The sequence below is a fragment of the Ciona robusta genome, chromosome 7 (genome assembly GCF_009617815.1).
Source record: "Ciona robusta chromosome 7, ASM961781v2".
Classification (NCBI taxonomy): Eukaryota; Metazoa; Chordata; class Ascidiacea; order Phlebobranchia; family Cionidae; genus Ciona; species Ciona robusta.
The window spans coordinates 7,644,419-7,663,809 of record NC_143241.1 but is presented as its reverse complement, the minus strand read 5'-3'; the positions used below and the strand labels follow the sequence as shown (position 1 = coordinate 7,663,809).

At 33.6% G+C, this 19,391-nt stretch overlaps 1 protein-coding gene and 2 long non-coding RNA genes across 4 annotated transcripts; 2 read left to right on the top strand and 1 right to left on the bottom strand.

Moving 5' to 3' along the window:
• Nucleotides 1–395: 395 nt before the first annotated feature.
• On the bottom strand, nt 396–12,160 carry LOC149734388 (solute carrier family 7 member 14-like). The gene is made up of 16 exons (XM_089880897.1): nt 12,028–12,160; nt 11,411–11,628; nt 10,118–10,255; nt 9,049–9,147; nt 7,860–8,086; nt 6,893–6,981; nt 6,394–6,544; nt 5,908–6,023; nt 5,565–5,663; nt 4,761–4,909; nt 4,041–4,130; nt 3,449–3,724; nt 2,881–2,992; nt 2,401–2,522; nt 1,786–1,898; nt 396–1,535 (listed from the first exon to the last, which is right to left on the bottom strand). Exons 1-16 carry the CDS (start codon nt 12,105–12,107, stop codon nt 1,389–1,391), a joined length of 2,226 nt encoding a protein of 741 aa, XP_089737023.1. The 5' UTR covers nt 12,108–12,160; the 3' UTR covers nt 396–1,388.
• LOC149734389 (uncharacterized) lies at nt 2,331–3,156 on the top strand. Its single transcript, XR_016385293.1, has 2 exons — nt 2,331–2,458; nt 2,888–3,156. It is a non-coding gene; the product is annotated as an uncharacterized LOC149734389 (long non-coding RNA).
• On the top strand, nt 7,983–16,872 carry LOC149734387 (uncharacterized). Of its 2 annotated transcripts, none has more exons than XR_016385295.1 (4): nt 7,983–8,111; nt 11,368–11,636; nt 11,948–12,131; nt 15,107–16,872. It is a non-coding gene; the product is annotated as an uncharacterized LOC149734387 (long non-coding RNA). The 2 variants fall into 2 exon arrangements; XR_016385294.1 differs by lacking the exon at nt 15,107–16,872 and adding an exon at nt 14,924–15,072.
• Nucleotides 16,873–19,391: the final 2,519 nt, after the last annotated feature.

The window sequence follows — 19,391 nt, the reverse complement described above, 5'->3', positions numbered from 1 at the left end:
ATGGAAATTGATTATGGAGAGATAATAGGTAAGATTATAATTTTAGTGATGACCAGGATTCTTTACTTGTACCAAGTTAGTATTGCTATATTGGTACATGATAGTACCAAAGAAGTATGTAACTTAGATTTTAAGTATAAAGATTATGCCCAAGAACAGACACGCCCCAATGGCAGCAGGCATACTTTATTTACAATATGAACGCCTGGTCTAAGGTGCTAGACTATATTAACACCTAATAGCAGGTATCGGCACACACAATCAGAATGACAAAGTGTATAACTTCTAGTTACGATGTTAGTGCCTCACCAATAGTTATCATATATAACTGATATCTATAGTCTTACCACTGATCCAAGAACTGTCAGTTCGCTGTATAAGAAAAAAACTGACAATATTTTTAACATGAATTTATTTTCTATCATTCACAGTAAGCAAGTGGAACTCCCTTAACAACTTGTGCAAATTAACGTAAAATTAGAATTGCTTGATTGAATACATTGTGTCACTATGGCAGAGGTTCTCTAACTTTGTGAAATGGAATAAGTTTAAGTGTGCAGAAAACTTAGCTCATTGAATAATTATGTAAAGTGTTTTATCCATGCGTGGTGGGCCAATAACTGTCATTATAACACGGGTGTTCTGTTTTTTACACCTCCAGCTTACAATTTAAATGTATTCAGCTTTAAGGGTTTTTTAAATAAACTTTTTTGTAAGTGAGCTGTTACATCGTTTGAAAACCTCTGCTTTATGGAACAAAACTTAAGCAATATTAACAGTAACACATAGAAGTATAAGATTTTGGTAAAATAATATTAGTCTCGTTTGATTTTGGTCCTAGCATCTTATTACATCAGTGTAAATTATAAATCTTAAACAGCTGTTCTGGCAAATCTATTTATACCAACGTTGTAGTGTTTTACCCTAATGAAGGTGAACGAAATTTTAAAACGTTGGTATGAAAATAAATTGCCAGAAAAGCTATATCAGGTTTTGCAATTTTTATCGTTTAAAAAGTTTTGCATAATTTTGAAGAGGAAATGGTAAAGCAGTAAAAGTATGTTCCAAATATATCAATATTATGTGTAAACTTGGTTCATAAAGTTGTTCAAATCAATAAAACATATTCTTCCATTAAGCAAAGAAACTTAAAATAAATAAACAAAGTCTTTGAAGCTGAAACAGTGACATTATGGGCTAATAAGCGGTAGAAAGGGTAACCAATGGCACATATACGTTAATGTGTTATTTTAGCATAAATACATTTAAAATATATATACCAGTTTGTTGTTCAATTTTAGGATTGTCACAAGTTTTAACAAGGTTAATCATTTACTATAATATTATTTATTTTTTTTTAAATTAGTTATAATATATGATTTGTATGTTTACTCTCCGCTGTCACTTGGTGGCTGGTTATCATCGTAAACTTTTTTGACTTCATCATGATTGGTTAAAACAGCTTCAGCATTCTCCATTTGATCATTCTCAGTCAATTGTGCTTTGTCATTGTTCTGGTAGCTTATTGTACCACTCTGTAAAATATTCTTCGTGTTTATACTCTATATGGGCTTTTCTATTGAATTTGATTTAAGTTATACTCAATTTTAATATGGTTTTGTTTTCGGGTTACATGATTGTTTCTGTGTTTAGTTTATATAGGACAAGAGTTCATTCTCCCTTTCATAAAGAATTCATGGCATTTGCCAAATGCCACACTAAGTGCCAAGTGCCACACACACTTTGGCAAGTGTCACACTAAGCATCAAAGTTTAGTTAACCCACCTTGGATTCGTAATCGATATTCATTCCCTCCTGATAAGTTGTTTCCTCAAACTTTTGGTCGCTTTTTTCAAGATCGCTGTTCCAAACACCATATCCAAAGTAGATAAATAAACCTGTTGTGGTGGTATAGGTGTTGTTAGAGAAAAGTGGATGTAGAATGATTAGAGAGCTAGGTATTTTTGCAGTTGTTATCAAATGGGTGTTCTGTTTTATACTTAGGTAGTATAAGAAACAGTCAATTCAAAGCAGATGATACCAATACCTGCAAGCAGTGGCGCAGCCAGGAGGGTTTAGGGTGTCGCGACTCACCCCTTTCAAACTCCCCAAAAAAATAAATTAAAAAATAAATATTTTTGAACATTTTTTAATTAAACCCCCCCCCCTTATTTTTTTTCTGGATGCGCCACTGCCTGCAAGTTACTCCTAACATATAACAAACAACACCATGCAACCTTATACTACCTCAGTCATATAGGATGTAAAATAATAATTTAGTGCCCAAGCAACCCAGTATACATACCTACAACCTACATTATATTGCTTTCAGATATAGTATCCCAAGTATGTAATTGATATCTCTGCATAAAAATTCTGCTTTTCTGCATAACTACTCACCTATAAAGCACCATATGATGAAACGAATCCAGGTTACTGGTGATAACTTGAGCATCAGGTAAGTATTGAACCATATAGCTGATATTGGTAGGAAGGGCAAACATGGGGCCATGTATGCCAATCTGAATGCATTAAAATTAATCATTATTTAATTAGCATTGATTTAATTGATTTTTGCGAGAAATTTAACGATTTTTAGGTACTTGTATGTAAAACCGATTTAAACATCAAGGCTGCTAATTTTTTTGCCACTTGGTATAAATTACTAGTTAAATTCTGTCAAATCTGAGCTAAGTTTACAATAAAAGTCAAAATACTTTATATACCACAGCAAAACTACAGTTTTTAATTGAATGTAGTTTATTAATCAAATGTATATTTTCTATGTTATACAATTTTATTTTTTCTGTCACATATTTTATAGCACCGAAACATTACATCTCCATCACACTAATGTAAACAATATCCCTTTAAACCAACCTTGTAGGATTCTGCGGCTGCTGGCAAACCAGGATAATCAGAATAATGAGAATTATGATGAAGAAAGCAAGAAGTAGAAGAGCCCACCATGCTTTGTTAATTAGGTGGTTGGCTGGATGAAAGGGGTGAGGTTAATGAAAGTAATAATGTATTTATCTTATGTAGACTGTAGTCTTATTTGTACTCTACTTATTTGGTGAATTAAATGAGTGTAACTTATTGGAACTTTGTCATAATAACGCTTACAAATTATCCAATAAACAAATCGAACGATTACTCTGTTTTATCTATAATCATTATTTATGCAGTTGGTTTGCTGGAAGTAATTAGTCAGTTAAATAAATATAACCTAATTAGACTCGCGTGGCAGGGTAACAACTTGTTATAACGCGGATGTTCTGTTTCATATACCTTGTGCTTACTTAAAAGTTACCACGTATGTAACTTTGTGGGTGATCAATTTTCTGGGGATATTTTTATTTCAAATAACGAGTACTAACAATGTGAATGAATGTATTGATCCATTAATTATACCATGGCGGGACATGACAGTGGTTATAACACTTACCCCCAAACACAAGGAAAATGTTAAACATAACGAGGTAGAATGAAAGCAAACAGATTCTCTGGATTGCTCGTTTCCCCGTCTCCTCTGTGGGCCGTTCCATCGCTTGTGGGATCCCTAGCATCACCTTAACTGGGATCATCCACCCATCCAAAGTACATTTAACGTGTTGTAGGGGTGGATACATGGCCAACTGTAGTCTACGCCATACTTTGGTAAGAATTTTTTGCTCGGTTTTGTTTTCTTTCTTTTCTTCATTAATTGCACCGTAGTTTTGTTCTGTGGAGATTGTTGTTTTTGTTTTTTACAATTTCAAGGCTTTTAAATTAACATTTTGGCTTCAAAAACTACACAAAACATGGAAAGGTACCAAAGTTAAAGTCTGCAACACATAAATGTCATGGTACAGTTGAAGTATTTCATTTTATACATTAGGCTATTACATTAATAACTTTTAAACTGAATATTTTATCTTCAAAAACCACACAAAACATAAAAAGTCAAAGTTGGCTGTGACACGTTATTGCCATAGTATAGTACAACTGGAGTTATACACACAGTTTATATTTCCCATAAAATTAAGAATATTATTCACCAGTTTTATCTTTAGAAATAAGATTTGTGTTGTCCCGCTCATCAAATGCTTCGGTCGCTGTTTCCATGGTTTCAACCTCATCAGGATCAACTGTCAATCAAAAACAAAATACAACTGTCAATCAAATCAATGTCAAACAAGTACAACTCGATCAAATACAAATGTAAAACAAATTAAAGTGTCAATCAAATACAAATGTCAATCAACTAAACTGTCAATCAAATACAATTTTGTAATAACTAGGTAAGATAAGTGGTTCAATAATTTCTAATCATAATAATTGTAAATTATTTTATTGATTGCTTTTAATTAAAATACCAACAAATATATTATGCAATATCAATTGTCACATAAACACTATGTATGTTTGGGATATTCTGTCTTATATTGTGTGTTCTGCCATTTTTAGAGTTAAAATACTAAGTATCCGAATTGATTTATTTAAAAACTGAAAAGTTTTGCTTATTTGTATGCATTAGGCTTTATGTATTTCATTCAAATTTTTAAAACTTGGTCAAATTTTTGGCTTTGTAAAACACTTTTTCTTACAGTTTTAGCAGCTTTAAACGATGTTCAAAAATGTTGGCTTCCAAAATTAAATTTTACATAAATCAATTATTTTAAAAGCAGTCAAGCTCCGTTGAATAATTCACGAAACTTCAAACATAATATAAGTTTGACCTTTACGCCCACATAAATATCTTAAATATTTAATCTTACTTTCATCTTCTTCCACTGGAGGCAGAATAGGGAGCCCGTTTGTACGAGAATCGGCCAAAACAACGGGCTGGTAACGAAGCAGCAACACCGACAAACATACTAAAGTGTAAGCTAGCAGGGTTCCAATGGACATCATCTCTATTAGGTCCCTGTGGGTTTTGTATTAGGTTTATTTCTAATGCTATTTAATATGAGTGAGGTCCTACTGCGTAGCTTGTCAGAGGACCTGCAATTTATGCCACAATTAGCCCCATTAGCACCGACACCCAGGGTGCTACAACACATCATATTGCCCACAGTTATTGGGAATGTTGGGTATGAGGTCCCGTGCTCACAGTCAAGGTACAGAAGCTATTAAACCCACAAATGAAAACCAAAACCCATAAAAATTTCCTGTATTAATAATTGATGTCTTTTATTATGTTTATACACCGAGCATGGATTTGTTTGACACAATGAGATCTTTGGGTTCATCTCATATCCTACCTAAGTTTGCGAGTTGCTGTTTTGTATATGGTTGGCAATTTGGACAATAATTAGTGAAAATTGAGTTATAACATTTTTATACACTTCATGCCAATTTACAAGTTACCACGTGTGTAATTTTGGGTGATTGCTTTAATGCATGGCTGAAAATTCAGACAACCCATTACTTCATTAGTGTCCACTGGGTTGGAACAATTGCTGGTAGTTTTGCCCAAAGACGCGTACGTCCACAATGTTAACAGCGCTAATGTTCTAACAGTAGCTTAACAACTTGTCATTTTAACTTTATTCAAAAAACACAGTAATAAATAATCTTACCTTAAACTAACAGCAAGAGCGAGTATTGAGGCAATGGCTCCTGATATCACCGTGGCAACAGCGGGGGTCTCCGTGTATTTCATGACGTGGCTCAAAAATCTAAAAAGACAAAGTTTGAGAATTTTCTTGTGTTAGTGGTTCTTGTATTCAAGTCTTATGTTGAGTAAGTGGGTTTGTTTTAATGTGAAATAAAACATAAATCATATGATGGAAACCTCACTATAGGACCTCACCTATATAGAATAGAATGTGCATATACAAATACAATGTTGGAGGCCCAACTCTTGCCCAAATTATAGATCATTTGACAAGAACCTCAGCCATAAGTAAAAACATAACCCACCTGAATATTAATCCATCACTAGCCATGGTGTAAAGCACGCGCGGCATTGGAAACAATGAACCGAGCAAACTGACTGTTAAACTTGCTAATGCACCAACGCTGATCACATATTTTGCCTGCGGGAAATATAAAGGATGAGCGTATTACAAGTTAGTAGTAAAATATCCAGTGCCAGGACACAGTAGTTAGCATGTCTGCCTCGTGTTGTGAGGGTATAGGATCAGAGCTTAATGCTGCTACCATCGTGAGCAACCATGTCATTGGGAAAAAACGTCCCAAGTCATTGTACAAAGATTGCACAGTAAATTTCAAGTTAGATCCAGGACAGAAAAAAAAAACCCACAAAGTTACATACGAGGTAACTCGTAAGCTGGCACGAGGTGTTTAAAACAGAACACTTGTGTTGTAACAACTGCCGCTGCCTCGCTATGCAAGGATAAAGAAGTTGCCAAAATAATTATTTTACAAACTTACAGACAGCATTACCTGATAGAAGCCGACGTAGTTAAACATATCAAGAAGTGGAGATTCCTCATTTATTTGGCTGTATGGTAGCACCAGTGTAAGCACAGCACTCACAGATATATAACACGTCATACACACGGCTAGTGAGAATAAGATGGCACGAGGTATGGACCTGTAATGTATGGGAAGTTGTTTTATATATATAGGGGTGGCTGAGGCTGATAGATTGTATGAGGTGTTCTACTCTTTATGAGCTAAATTATATCATGGGTTTAGTAGCTTTTTATTTGATACTTTTCCTATACCAGTTTTTTTTTTAACAACTGTTATTTGTTGCTAATTGCATTCAGTATTTTATTTAATTTGATCTTCGTTACTATATTTGTATAGATAAATAAAAAAAGATTATTTTTTAAATTAGTTGATTATTTAAAACAAAACTTGACCCATTAATAGGTTACTATTTGATTTGGTTGTGCTGCACACAGTGGTTCGCTGAAAATATTTTTGAATAACTTACTTGTGGGGTTGTTTGCATTCGTCGCCGGTTGTCGCAATAATGTCAAACCCAATGTAGGCGTAAAAACAAGTTGCAGCTCCCCTTAAAACCTATGTATAGAAGGTGTGGTTAGATGTGAAAGATTGATTGTAACTTAATTATGGTATAGCAACGACGACCGTTATAACACGGGCGTTCTGTTCCATACACCTTGTGGCAGCCTGCAAGTTAACACGTATGTTACTTATTTTAAAGTGGCAAAGCAAAGACAGTTACTATAACACGGGTGCTTTGTTTCACACACCTCGTGCCCGCTTTGTAAGTGATCAAGCATAACTTATTTATCTTCCATGGAGGGGCAACGACAGTCGTTATAACACTGTTTCATACACATTTGTGCCCACTTTTGTTTTCTCACAAAAAGTTATTTCATAGGCACGTCATATTGCATACAATCAATATGGTATGCTTATGAGACACCACGTATTTCACTGGTGGTCGGCTATTTTTGGTTCACTCATACATAATTTAAGTTTAACAGGAAGCAAATGCATGAGCGTAAACGTAATTGGAAAGAGCTAAACAAAGACTTTGTGTTTTCTTAAAGCAGGAGGTATATAAAATAAAACAACAGTTTTATAGGGACTGTTGTTGCCCGCCACGTGAGGATGAATAAGTTTTATTTATTTATTCAAAATTATTCAAATGTTTCCCGCACAAAATTTACTCATTAAACCATTTTTTCCTGAATATTTGCCCCACTAATTGGGGATAATTAAGCTGCATTCATCATTGCCAATATTTGTTACAAAATGTTTATTCTGTATCTTTACCCTCATCTAATTTACATTACAGTCTTTGTTCACTTACCAATACTGTTTAAGAAATGTTAACTGTGTGTTTGCATATTTTAAGTTACATTACATTCTTAACATTCATATACTTACCAATACTATTAGCAAAATATGTTTAATTCATCCATACTTACCCCTGACCATCCATTAGGGAAGAACCCGCCATCTTTGGACCAGTTGGTTGGATCAGCATATATAAGCCCAGCAATTATAATGAACAGCCATACCAGTATATTGACCACGTTTAACACGTTATTAAACATCACAGAATTCCTTACACCAGCTGCTACAATCACTGTCATTGCAAGCACAATGAACAAAGCTATAATGTCTGGGTAGGAGTTTGGATCATCATGGCCGGCTGGAAAGAAAGAACTCGTAAAACGGTGAGTAAAATGGGCTATATATTGTTGTTGTACAATAAAGCTGGGAGCACTGTGTTGTAACCTGATTACAAGCTTCAATAATAAAGGCTTTATTGGACTGCATCTGCAATAAAACTTGGACTTTCTAGTCAATTATTTTCATTACAAACATAACAGCACATGTCATAAATATATTTATTTATAAAAGAAAAACTAAAAAATGGAATTAGGTCTGAGTTGGCCTATAACCTTTTGGTTTGGGGTTGGTAGTAAAATTACAAACTTTAATATGATAAATAAAACAACAACAACTTGTTTTTTTACATCACTGGTGTGGGTTGATGGTAACAAATGCCTGAATAACAAAACATTGAAACATTTGCACAGCTAGTTTCTATTTGAAAAATAGAGACGGCGATACCATTTAGGCGAAATATATATAGTAGGGTGGGGGAAGATGGGACACCTTATCATTCTATTTTCTTGTTACCTTTAGTAGTAAACAAAGAAATTTTAAACAATTATCAAATCGTACCCTCACGACTTCCATAGACCGTTGTTAATTGTTTAAAACACGATCAGGCTATTCGAATATTATGTGTTAAAGGTGTCCCATCTTCCCCCAACCTACTATATATATATACAGCAATCGATTGGACTTGATTTTTGTCTGTTACATATTCGTGGCACCAGACCCTTACTGTATTTGAATGTAACTTACTTTATCTTCGAGTGGCCGGAAAACGACAGTCGTTATCACACGGGTTTAACACCTCGTGCCAGCTTACAAGTTACCATGTATGTTACTTTGTGGCCTTGTGGGTGATTATTTTTTAGAATTTATGTATCGCTGATAATTTAAACAGCATAAGAATCGTTCAACTCTATGAGATCAGGGTTAGAGTCGTAGAAATTATTACAAGTCTGATTAGTTTATTATATTTATATATAAACTTACCGATACTTGGCAATCTTCCCACGTGTTCCAACATCCAACTTCTAATGGTTTGGTTCGACAAGGAATCCATCATGCTACTTATTGCACTCGCTCCTGATGCTATAGAAATCATATATCATTACATGGATATCATATATCATTTCATAAATATCATGTATTATTCCATAGAAATCGTATATTATTACATGGAAATCATATATCATATTATAGAAACCATATATCATTACATGGAAATCATATTTCATTACATGGAAATCATATATTGATCTATAGAAATCATATATCATTTCATAGATATCATATATTATTACACAGAAATCTTACAAGACTGTATCATAGGTTATTTAGTTTGAGATTATATTGTTGCAATACATGTGCAAGCAATTGCTTTAACCCAGTGATCTCCTATTAGTTGTTTGAATTTTCAGGCTTATAAGCTGCACTATATGTGAGTTATGTCAGTCTTGTAAGCTACACCATATATGAGTTATGTCAGTCATGCATTAAATCAATCACCCACAAAGTTACATATATTGTATCAGGTAAGCGTACACCATTAATATTGTGTGTAATATGACACCCCTATGTAATAACTTTTTGTGAAAAGATAAATAATTGATGATGTAGAAATATCAGGGGTCCCAAATAGCACCAGTGTTTTGTACCATATATGTCACTTTGTTTGTGATTTTCTGTATGGCTGACAATTTCAACCACCATTAGTGACCGCTGGGTTAGAGCAATTAATGTTAAGTTTGTTGCCCAAGGATAAACATGCACAATGGTAGCAGCTAACAGCTTCGCACTACCATACATTGTTTTTTTTATGATTTAATAAGAAAACTATTATTTAGTGGGGTGGGGGAAGATGGGACACTTTACCACATAATATCCAAATATTCTGATCTTGTTTTAAACAATTTACAACGGTTTATGGGAGTTGTGAAGATACTTTTTTATATTTCTTTGAATTTTTTTGTTTTCTACAAAATGGGACGAGAAAATAGAATGAATAGGTGTCCCATCTGTCCCCACTCTACTATACTTAAAATTCAAATCTCATTGTGACCTGTTCCAATCAAGTATTCTAGAACTAAATTCCAACCAATGAAAAACGCCGTAAATTCCCCGATTGTGACGTAACTATACGTATAAGCTGATCCTGACGTCTTAGGAACTCGTACCCCGAACTCAGCGTAACACATTCCTGTGAAATAAGTTACTCGTGAGGGATTCGAACCTAGAGTGTTAGTGTTAGGTATTCTATAAAAGGTTAGAGGTTCTATGCGAGACACGGGCCTTTGATTTAGAGCACATTTGACTCAATACGTTAATTACGTATTATGGTAGTACATTAATTTGTATGGCAGCGCTTTTTTGGATTGTTTGCTTGAACATAACATAATTTTATTCGTCTCTTTAAAAACGATAGCGAGATCAGTTATTTAGATAAAGAAAACGAAGAGAATGAATCAACAGCAAAACAACAGATAGTAAAACACGCTATGAATAAAAGGTGTAGGAAAGGATGTCATTTAAAAAGCGTGGCTGTTACGCCAAAACTCCAGATTAAATTTATTGCTTTTTAAATCCGATGTTTTAAACTGCCTGCCGTTTTGCGCTCTGAATGTAGCTGGTCGCGGTATAAAAGAACAAACAAATAAATACCTACACCCAGCGTTGTTCAGCGCAAGTTCTCGTATAAAAATATACGCAGTTTTACGTTTATGTGAACTTGAATAAAAACGGCTATACAATAAACAGTATCAAATCAACAAACATAAAAGTTAAAATACAACTACCCGGACTTCAGAACTAAAAATTAATTAAAATAATAACTAGTTGATATATTAATCAAATAATTCCCCCTAGAATGTCACGTGGTCACAATCGATATTTGTGACGTCATTTACGTCTTTATACGTCAATAATGGAGTAAATATCGACCAAACAATGGTGTATGTAAATTATTCTGGTACTCAGGACAATGCTTATTGTTTCGTAACAAGTAAATATATATATATGAGCTTTCGTTTTAAATGGTTAATATTGCGTTGTATGTTACTTAAACCGGTGGAATTTATCTTGGTGAAATCCCAACTTAAAATTATACGTTTTTCATGTTTAAATTGACTATATTACAGTCTTATTTAAGTGCAAATATTGTAACGTGACTGTCTGACTTGTTACGTCACAAGAATACAAGGTCGCGATCGTTGTTTGTGACAAACAACGAATGCAGCGAACGCGATTTAATATGAAATTGAGGCTTTTTTACGCTTGGTCATTGCAACAACTCTTAACAAAATAAAACTTTAGATTTTGATGACGTCTTGATTACGTCATCGCCATGACGTCATACCTGATAACAAAGACACGAGTCCAGCGATGATAAAAGAGAAGATGACACCTGGACCAGCAATCTCCCTCGCCACCATACCCGACACCACATACATTCCTGTGCCACCACAACTTCCCACGCCCAATGACGTCAGATCCAATGTCGTCAAACATTTCGGAAGCTTTGTTGACGTCACAGATTTCCTTCTTTCGTCACGCATGGCTTCGATCGGCCGCTTTCTGAAAAGGTTTAAATAAAATATTAATTTTTTTGGGTAAAAGTTACTTCCTGCGACGTTTAGCAACAACGCTTTTACTTACTCTTTTGTTTATTTTTTTATTTATTTATTTAATCTTTAATGTTAGATGACGACTGAATATTTTAATAAGTTCCCACGGATTGCAAAGTTAATTATTATAAACATTGTTATTGCCATTGAAAGAGTAATAAAAATTATGCTGTTGTTATGTTAACTTTTTTAATATTTATTTTGTAATTTTTTTATTTTAAGTTTTTTTTATTTGTATTTTAATAGAAATGACAAATACTTGATTTTAGTCACGTAATAAAGAAACTGAATGACGTAACAAGAAGGTCTGCACCTGACACAATGAACGTCTGCCACGTCACAAACATACCTTGTTAATCGCGCTGCCATGCGATGCGAAGATTCTTTGAAGGAATTCCATCTCCATGAACTTGGTTGAAAGCAATTCATTTTAACTTAACATGGAACTAAAAGGTGAAAAATAATCAATCAATTTGTTCATGATAACTAACGATGCCATTTAGGAAATATATATTTCTTATATTATACAATTTGGTGGGCTTGATTTCATAGCTCCAGACTCTTACTGTATTTCTTTACACACGAATCGTGCTACTCTATGAGCACCAGATTAGGGTCAGATTTACAGAATTTATTACAAGTTAACTTGTCTAATGAATGAATTGTTATCCTAATTCACGATTATAGTCGTAATAACATCCCTTTTATTTTGCCGCTTACGAGTTACAGCAGATGTAAACTTGTTGTTAAATATTTTCTATTCTGCATGGCTCATGAATGAATGTAACTTATTGGTCCTCGCGTGACAGGGCAACGAAAGTCTTTATAACACGGATGTTCTGTTTCGTGCCCACTAATGAGTTACCGCGTGTATAAATCTGTACTTTAAAATACAGTTCCACTTAAAGCTAAAGCGAGCAACTCGCTTTGTTCCTCCGGCAGCAATAACTGAAGTCTAAAAATATGCAAAAAGTAACTTTAAAACGAGTAGTGTAATTGGGTACTCTGGCATAAACCGTTTCGCATGCCTCGTTGTAGGAGCTTATCCATATAGTAAAGAACCGTAAAGCCACAGTCGTTATGAATGAGTGAGTTTTACTTGTTTATCCTCGCATGGCAGGTTTTTTTAGGTTATAACACGGATGATCCGTTTCATACACCTTGTTCCCGCTCACAAGTTACTACGTATGTAACTTTTACCTGTTTTTGCTCACATTTAATGCTTAATGTCATTTGTTCCACACATCAAGTGTTATTACAGATTATTGCAATAATCCAATTCATTTCTGCCACCCATGTATCTACTATGTGTACACCTCGCATATGTGTCTAATTAAAACATGGGCGTGCGCCCAAAAGCTGGTACACCGCTGTACAATGAATAAACAACAGGTGGACCTTGAAGCGGTAATCATAAACTGACTAAGAAAACACAAAGTGTTTGTCTATTCTTACTATTTCTAATTTACGTTTACGTTCATGCATTGGCTTCCTGTTAAACCTAAATAATTTATAAGTGGACTGAAAAAAAAAACAGTCCCCACTAAGTTACATACGCGGTAACTCGTATATAAGCAGGCACGAGGTGAAAACAGACCTTCCGTGGTCAAACTATGAAACATACCTTCCGTGGTCCAACGACTGTCGTTGCGCCGCCATACAAGGATAAATAAGTTACATACGTGATAACTTGTAAGAGGGCACGAGATATATGAAACAGAACATGCCATAACGACTGTGGTTGCCTCGCCATGCAAGGATAAATAAAACACATTGATTATCTGTCTCAGATTGTTATAAGTTTTCCAACTTCTACGTCACAGCACCCATGGGTTCTCTGTCTTTCTTTGCGATCTACTAAACTTTAAAAGCGGTTATTTTAATAAAGAAATACTGAAATTCTTTCATAAATTATGTTATTTAGTCAAAGTTTCACTGCGCACGGTCTAATAAAACCTGATATAAACCCATTATAGTTTTTAACATACTGCCTTGCAACTTTCAATACTGTGGGGTAAGATGGGTTACCTTTAGTACATAATACCCCATATTTCATTATCCTCTTTAACAATTAACAAAATTAACAACGCTCTTTAATAGTCGATATGATACGAATATATAATTCTGTAAATTTTCGTTGTTTACTACCAAATAAAGCTATACACAAGAACGAAAAGATGTTCCATCTTACCCCAACCTAGAACCTACTATACCTACACCCGACCTTGTCAAATCTACTCAGTTCCCGAATGGCAAAAAGCATTATGTCTGTGACATCACAATAATATTGATCGCTAAGATCTTCAATAATTATTATTGATCTCGATCCCAGATGTTGTCTCACCCCACCTCACACACGCTATCCAAACAATTAAATAGAATATCGAAAAACACAGAGATCATAAAATCAAAATTTAAAAGTTTTGCAAATTTTAACTATGACGTCAAAATTCCTGTTTCGTTTTGTCATAAAGTTGATTGTTTCGTGTTATTCTTGGTTTATTTCGTTATAATGAATTATTTAAATTGTTTGAACATAACAATCCCTACTGTGACGAAACAAACTAAAGTTACAGAATATTTTTATTTCGTCACAATCTCAACAATGACGTAACAAACCATTTTGATCTTTCTTTTTACTTCAACTACCACGTTATAGTTGCATGGTAATCATATAATTAATAATTGATCTTTTCAATCGATGAGATTAAAGGAAAATTAGTTTCTGATTAGCTGCTTTAAGATGCGAAGGATTTAGACCAAAGCAGATAATCATTGTTTTTCTAAAACCTAATTATTTGTACTTTACATTTGTGCGGTAGTTGCCTGGCATATAGTTTAAGAGACCTCAAAAGCACGCCTGTCTTGTAGTATCTTTTTTATTTTAGTATACGTATACGACTTTAGTGTATTTGGAACAAAAAACTAAAATCTTTAATTAAGTAAGAATGTTTTAATTGATTTCCAATGACACATTATTAAATGACATTTACTATTTTTTTATACACCTCGTTTCCGTTTACTAGTTACCAAATATGTAACTTAGTAGGTGACTGTTTTTCTATGCGGTTATAACAATTTGGATACCCGGTCTAGAATGGTATAGCAGCACCGAGCCTCGAACCCCGTATCTCTCGCATGTATGAGGTAATTTACCCCATTTTTTTCGTGATCGGGCTTTTACGAGTCGGAGAAACAATTTAATAAACTTGTTGAAATTAAAAATTACTTTTGTATCTATACAGATGGTGTAAATATAAACAACGGAAGACGAATACTCCATAATATAGTATAGTGGGGTAAGATGGGACACCTTTGGCACATAACGTCCAAATAATATCCTGATCGTGTTTTAAACAATTAACGACTGTTTATGAAAGTCGTGAAAATACAGTTTTATAATTCTTTGATTTTTTTTTTGTTTACAGCCAGATGGGACGAGAAAATAGAATGTAAAGGTGTCCCATATTTTCCAACCCTACTATATATCCTGCCACGACCAAGAGGCTTACGAATGGAATTCGGAAGTGGCCCTAATTGTAGAAGCTCTTAGTGAAATTGTTTCATCGATTCGAGCGAAATGGAAGAGCCTCTTGCCACTAATCCACGCGACATGAATTTTTTCACTTATAGTTACAACTCCCTTTTGTACAGCGGTCAATAGAAACACTCGTGGGGAAACGGACAGATTTTCAATCGAACAGCGAATTTTCAATTAACGCTTTTTTACCCGCGTGTGTTAACGTGAACAGTCCCCAAGCAACATATTAACACGATTCGATTTTAAGTTTTTAACAAAATTAACTGTATTTTTTACAATTTTATTTCTTACAGAATTTTTTAGTGTTTGTATACGGAAACTATTAGGCATCGTGTTCTATGCGCAGTTTTTGCTTCACAAGATTTTAAAAAGCTGTTCTGGATGTAATTCGTTTTACCCTTGCGTGGGCGGAAAACCACAGTCGTTATAACACGGGTGTTCTGTTTCATGCACCTTGTGCCTGGTTACGAGTTACCACTTATTCATGTAACTTTGTTAGTGATTGTTGTTCTGTCATATTAACCAATGACTTGCTGGGCGTTTTAAAAATAAAATGTCAAAACATTGAATTTTCGTCACTTTAATATTAAAAAACGTTTATTTTTAAATCATTTTTGCCATCGATTGTAAATTTTTCTTTTTAATTCATTCTACGGTATAAGCATAGTTATTTAAAAAGATAAAATATAAAAGGTACTGCTTCAAATGCTGCCAGCCATGCTATCATTATTAAAATGATATTCTGTGAAAGTTAGCTTGATTGTAACAACGTTTTAATCGTTAAAGTCTCCTTTTTATAGCAAATGGCGTTGGTGGTATAAAAATATGTTTTATTTTATACCAGAGGTCAATTTTAAAACTTCAATTCCTTCGGTACCAATTATAGAATCTGTAAAATATTTTCTCACTTTTTAGCTGTCTTTGGCCTGTCTTACTAATATGAATCACATTTATATTGCTGTTATTTTTTGCTTTCTACTGTTGCAAATATAAGTTTAATTCTTGTTTGTATTTCTTATCTCGCTATCTTGTTAATAAATTTTTTTTTGTCAAATACGCTCTTACTTCAACCTGAGTATATTATATGTCTCACCGGCAAACAGAGAAGGGTTTCTCCTGTTTTTCTAACTGCAACAGAACCTCCCTTGTGTAAACTCCGCACTGTATAGAAGAGAATAAAAAATAAGAAAGAATTCATGAATAATTCAGTAACGAAAGGACTCAAGGACGACGCTGGACGTTTGAAGTCAAAAGCCGTTTTTGAAAGAAATTAACCTTAACAAACAAAACTTAGCCGATTTATGGAAGAATGTAGATTCATTTAGGCGGATTTTTTTTATGTCGTTGTCTTGTCTTTTTAAATTCTCTTTTTTTAAGGATTTTTTTATGATTATTTTTATATGGTTTTTAAAATTTATTTAATAGTGGAATGGTGTGCAAAGGGGGACACCTTCTCATTCCAGCAGTTCATCGTCCCAATTGGTAGTAAACAAAGAAAATTAAAAAATATAAATCCGTATCCTTACGACTCCCATAGACCGTTGTAAATTATTTAAAGCACGATCAGGATATTTGGACATTATGTACTAATGGTGTCCCATATGCTCCAACCCTGTTTTATGTTGTTTTATGCCGATTTTCTGTCTATTTTAGTTTTGTAGAAGCGATATTGGCTGTTGGTAGTAATAACAAATGGTTTCTATGAACAAAATATGGTTGCCACGTACAAAATATTGTATTTAGTGGTAATAAATTATGGTTGCTGTTGGCAAAATATGGTTGCCACGTACAAAATATGTTTGTTAATGGTAATAAATTACTGTTGCTATGGACAAAATATGGTTGCCACGTACAAAATATAGTTGTTAGTGGTAATAACAAATGGTTTCTATTGGCAAAATATGGTTGCCACGTACAAAACATTGTTGTTAATGGTAATAAATTACTGTTACTATGGACAAAATATGGTTGCCACGTACAAACTATAGTTGTTAGTGGTAATAAATTATGGTTGCTATTGGCAAAATATGGTTGCCACGTACAAAACATTGTTGTTAATGGTAATAAATTACTGTTACTATGGACAAAATATGGTTGCCACGTACAAACTATAGTTGTTAGTGGTAATAAATTATGGTTGCTATTGGCAAAATATGGTTGCCACGTACAAAATATTGTTGTTAGTGGTAATAAAATATGGTTGCTATTGACAAAATATGGTTGCCAGGTACAAAACATTGTTGTTAATGGTAATAAATTACTGTTACTATGGACAAAATATGGTTGCCACGTACAAACTATAGTTGTTAGTGGTAATAAATTATGGTTGCTATCGGCAAAATGTGGTTGCCACGTACAAAATATTGTTGTAAATGGTAATAAATTATGGTTGCTATGGACAAAATATGGTTGCCACGTATAAAATATTGTTATTGGTGGTAATAAATTATGGTTTCTATGGACAAAATATGGTTGCCACGTATAACATATTGTTGTTAGTAGTAATAAATTACTGTTGCTATAGACAAAATATGGTTGCCACGTACAAAATATAGTTGTTAGTGGTAATAAATTATGGTTGCTATGGACAAAATATGGTTGCCACGTATAACATATTGTTGTTAGTAGTAATAAATTATGGTTGCTATGGGCAAAACATGGTTGCCACGTACAAAATATTGTTATTGGTGGTAATAAATTATGGTTGCTATTGGCAAAATATGGTTGCCACGTACAAAATATTGTTGTTAGTGGTAATACTAAATGGTTTCTATGGACAAAATATGGTTGCCACGTATAACATATTGTTGTTAGTAGTAATAAATTACTGTTGCTATAGACAAAATATGGTTGCCACGTACAAAATATAGTTGTTAGTGGTAATAAATTATGGTTGCTATGGACGAAATATTGTTGCCACGTACAAAATATTGTTATTAATGGTAATAAATTATGGTTACTATTGGCAAAATATGGTTGCCACGTACAAAATATTGTTATTAGTGGTAATAAATTATGGTTGCTATGGACGAAATATTGTTGCCACGTACAAAATATTGTTATTAATGGTAATAAATTATGGTTACTATTGGCAAAATATGGTTGCCACGTACAAACTATAGTTGTTAGTGGTAATAAATTATAGTTTCTATGGGCAAAATGTGGTTGCCACGTACAAAATATGGTTGTTAATGGTAATAAATTATAGTTTCTATGGGCAAAATGTGGTTGTTACGTACAAAATATGGTTATTAATGGTAATAAATTATGGTTACTATCGGCAAAATATGGTTGCCAGGTACAAAATATTGTTGTTAGTGGTAATAAATTATGGTTGCCACGAACAAAATATGGTTGTTAGTAGTAATAAATTATGGTTGCTATGGGCAAAATATGGTTGCCACGTACAAAATATTGTTGTTAGTGGTAATAAATTATGGTTGCTATGGACGAAATATTGTTGCCACGTACAAAATATTGTTATTAATGGTAATAAATTATGGTTACTATTGGCAAAATATGGTTGCCACGTACAAACTATAGTTGTTAGTGGTAATAAATTATAGTTTCTATGGGCAAAATGTGGTTGCCACGTACAAAATATGGTTGTTAGTGGTAATAAATTATGGTTGCCAGGTACGAAATATTGGTTGCCACGTACAAAATATTGTATTTAGTGGTAATAAATTATGGTTGCTATGGGCAAAATATGGTTGCCACGTATAAAATATTGTTATTAGTGGTAATAAATTATGGTTTCTATGGACAAAATATGGTTGCCACGTACAAAATATGGTTGTTAGTGGAAATAACAAATGGTTGCTATGGGCAAAATATGGTTGCCACGTATAAAATATTGTTATTAGTGGTAATAAATTATGGTTTCTATGGACAAAATATGGTTGCCACGTACAAAATATGGTTGTTAGTGGAAATAACAAATGGTTACTATTGGCAAAATATGGTTGCCACGTACAAACTATAGTTGTTAGTGGTAATAAATTATAGTTTCTATGGGCAAAATGTGGTTGCCACGTACAAAATATGGTTGTTAGTGGTAATAAATTATGGTTGCCAGGTACGAAATATTGGTTGCCACGTACAAAATATTGTATTTAGTGGTAATAAATTATGGTTTCTATGGACAAAATATGGTTGCCACGTACAAAATA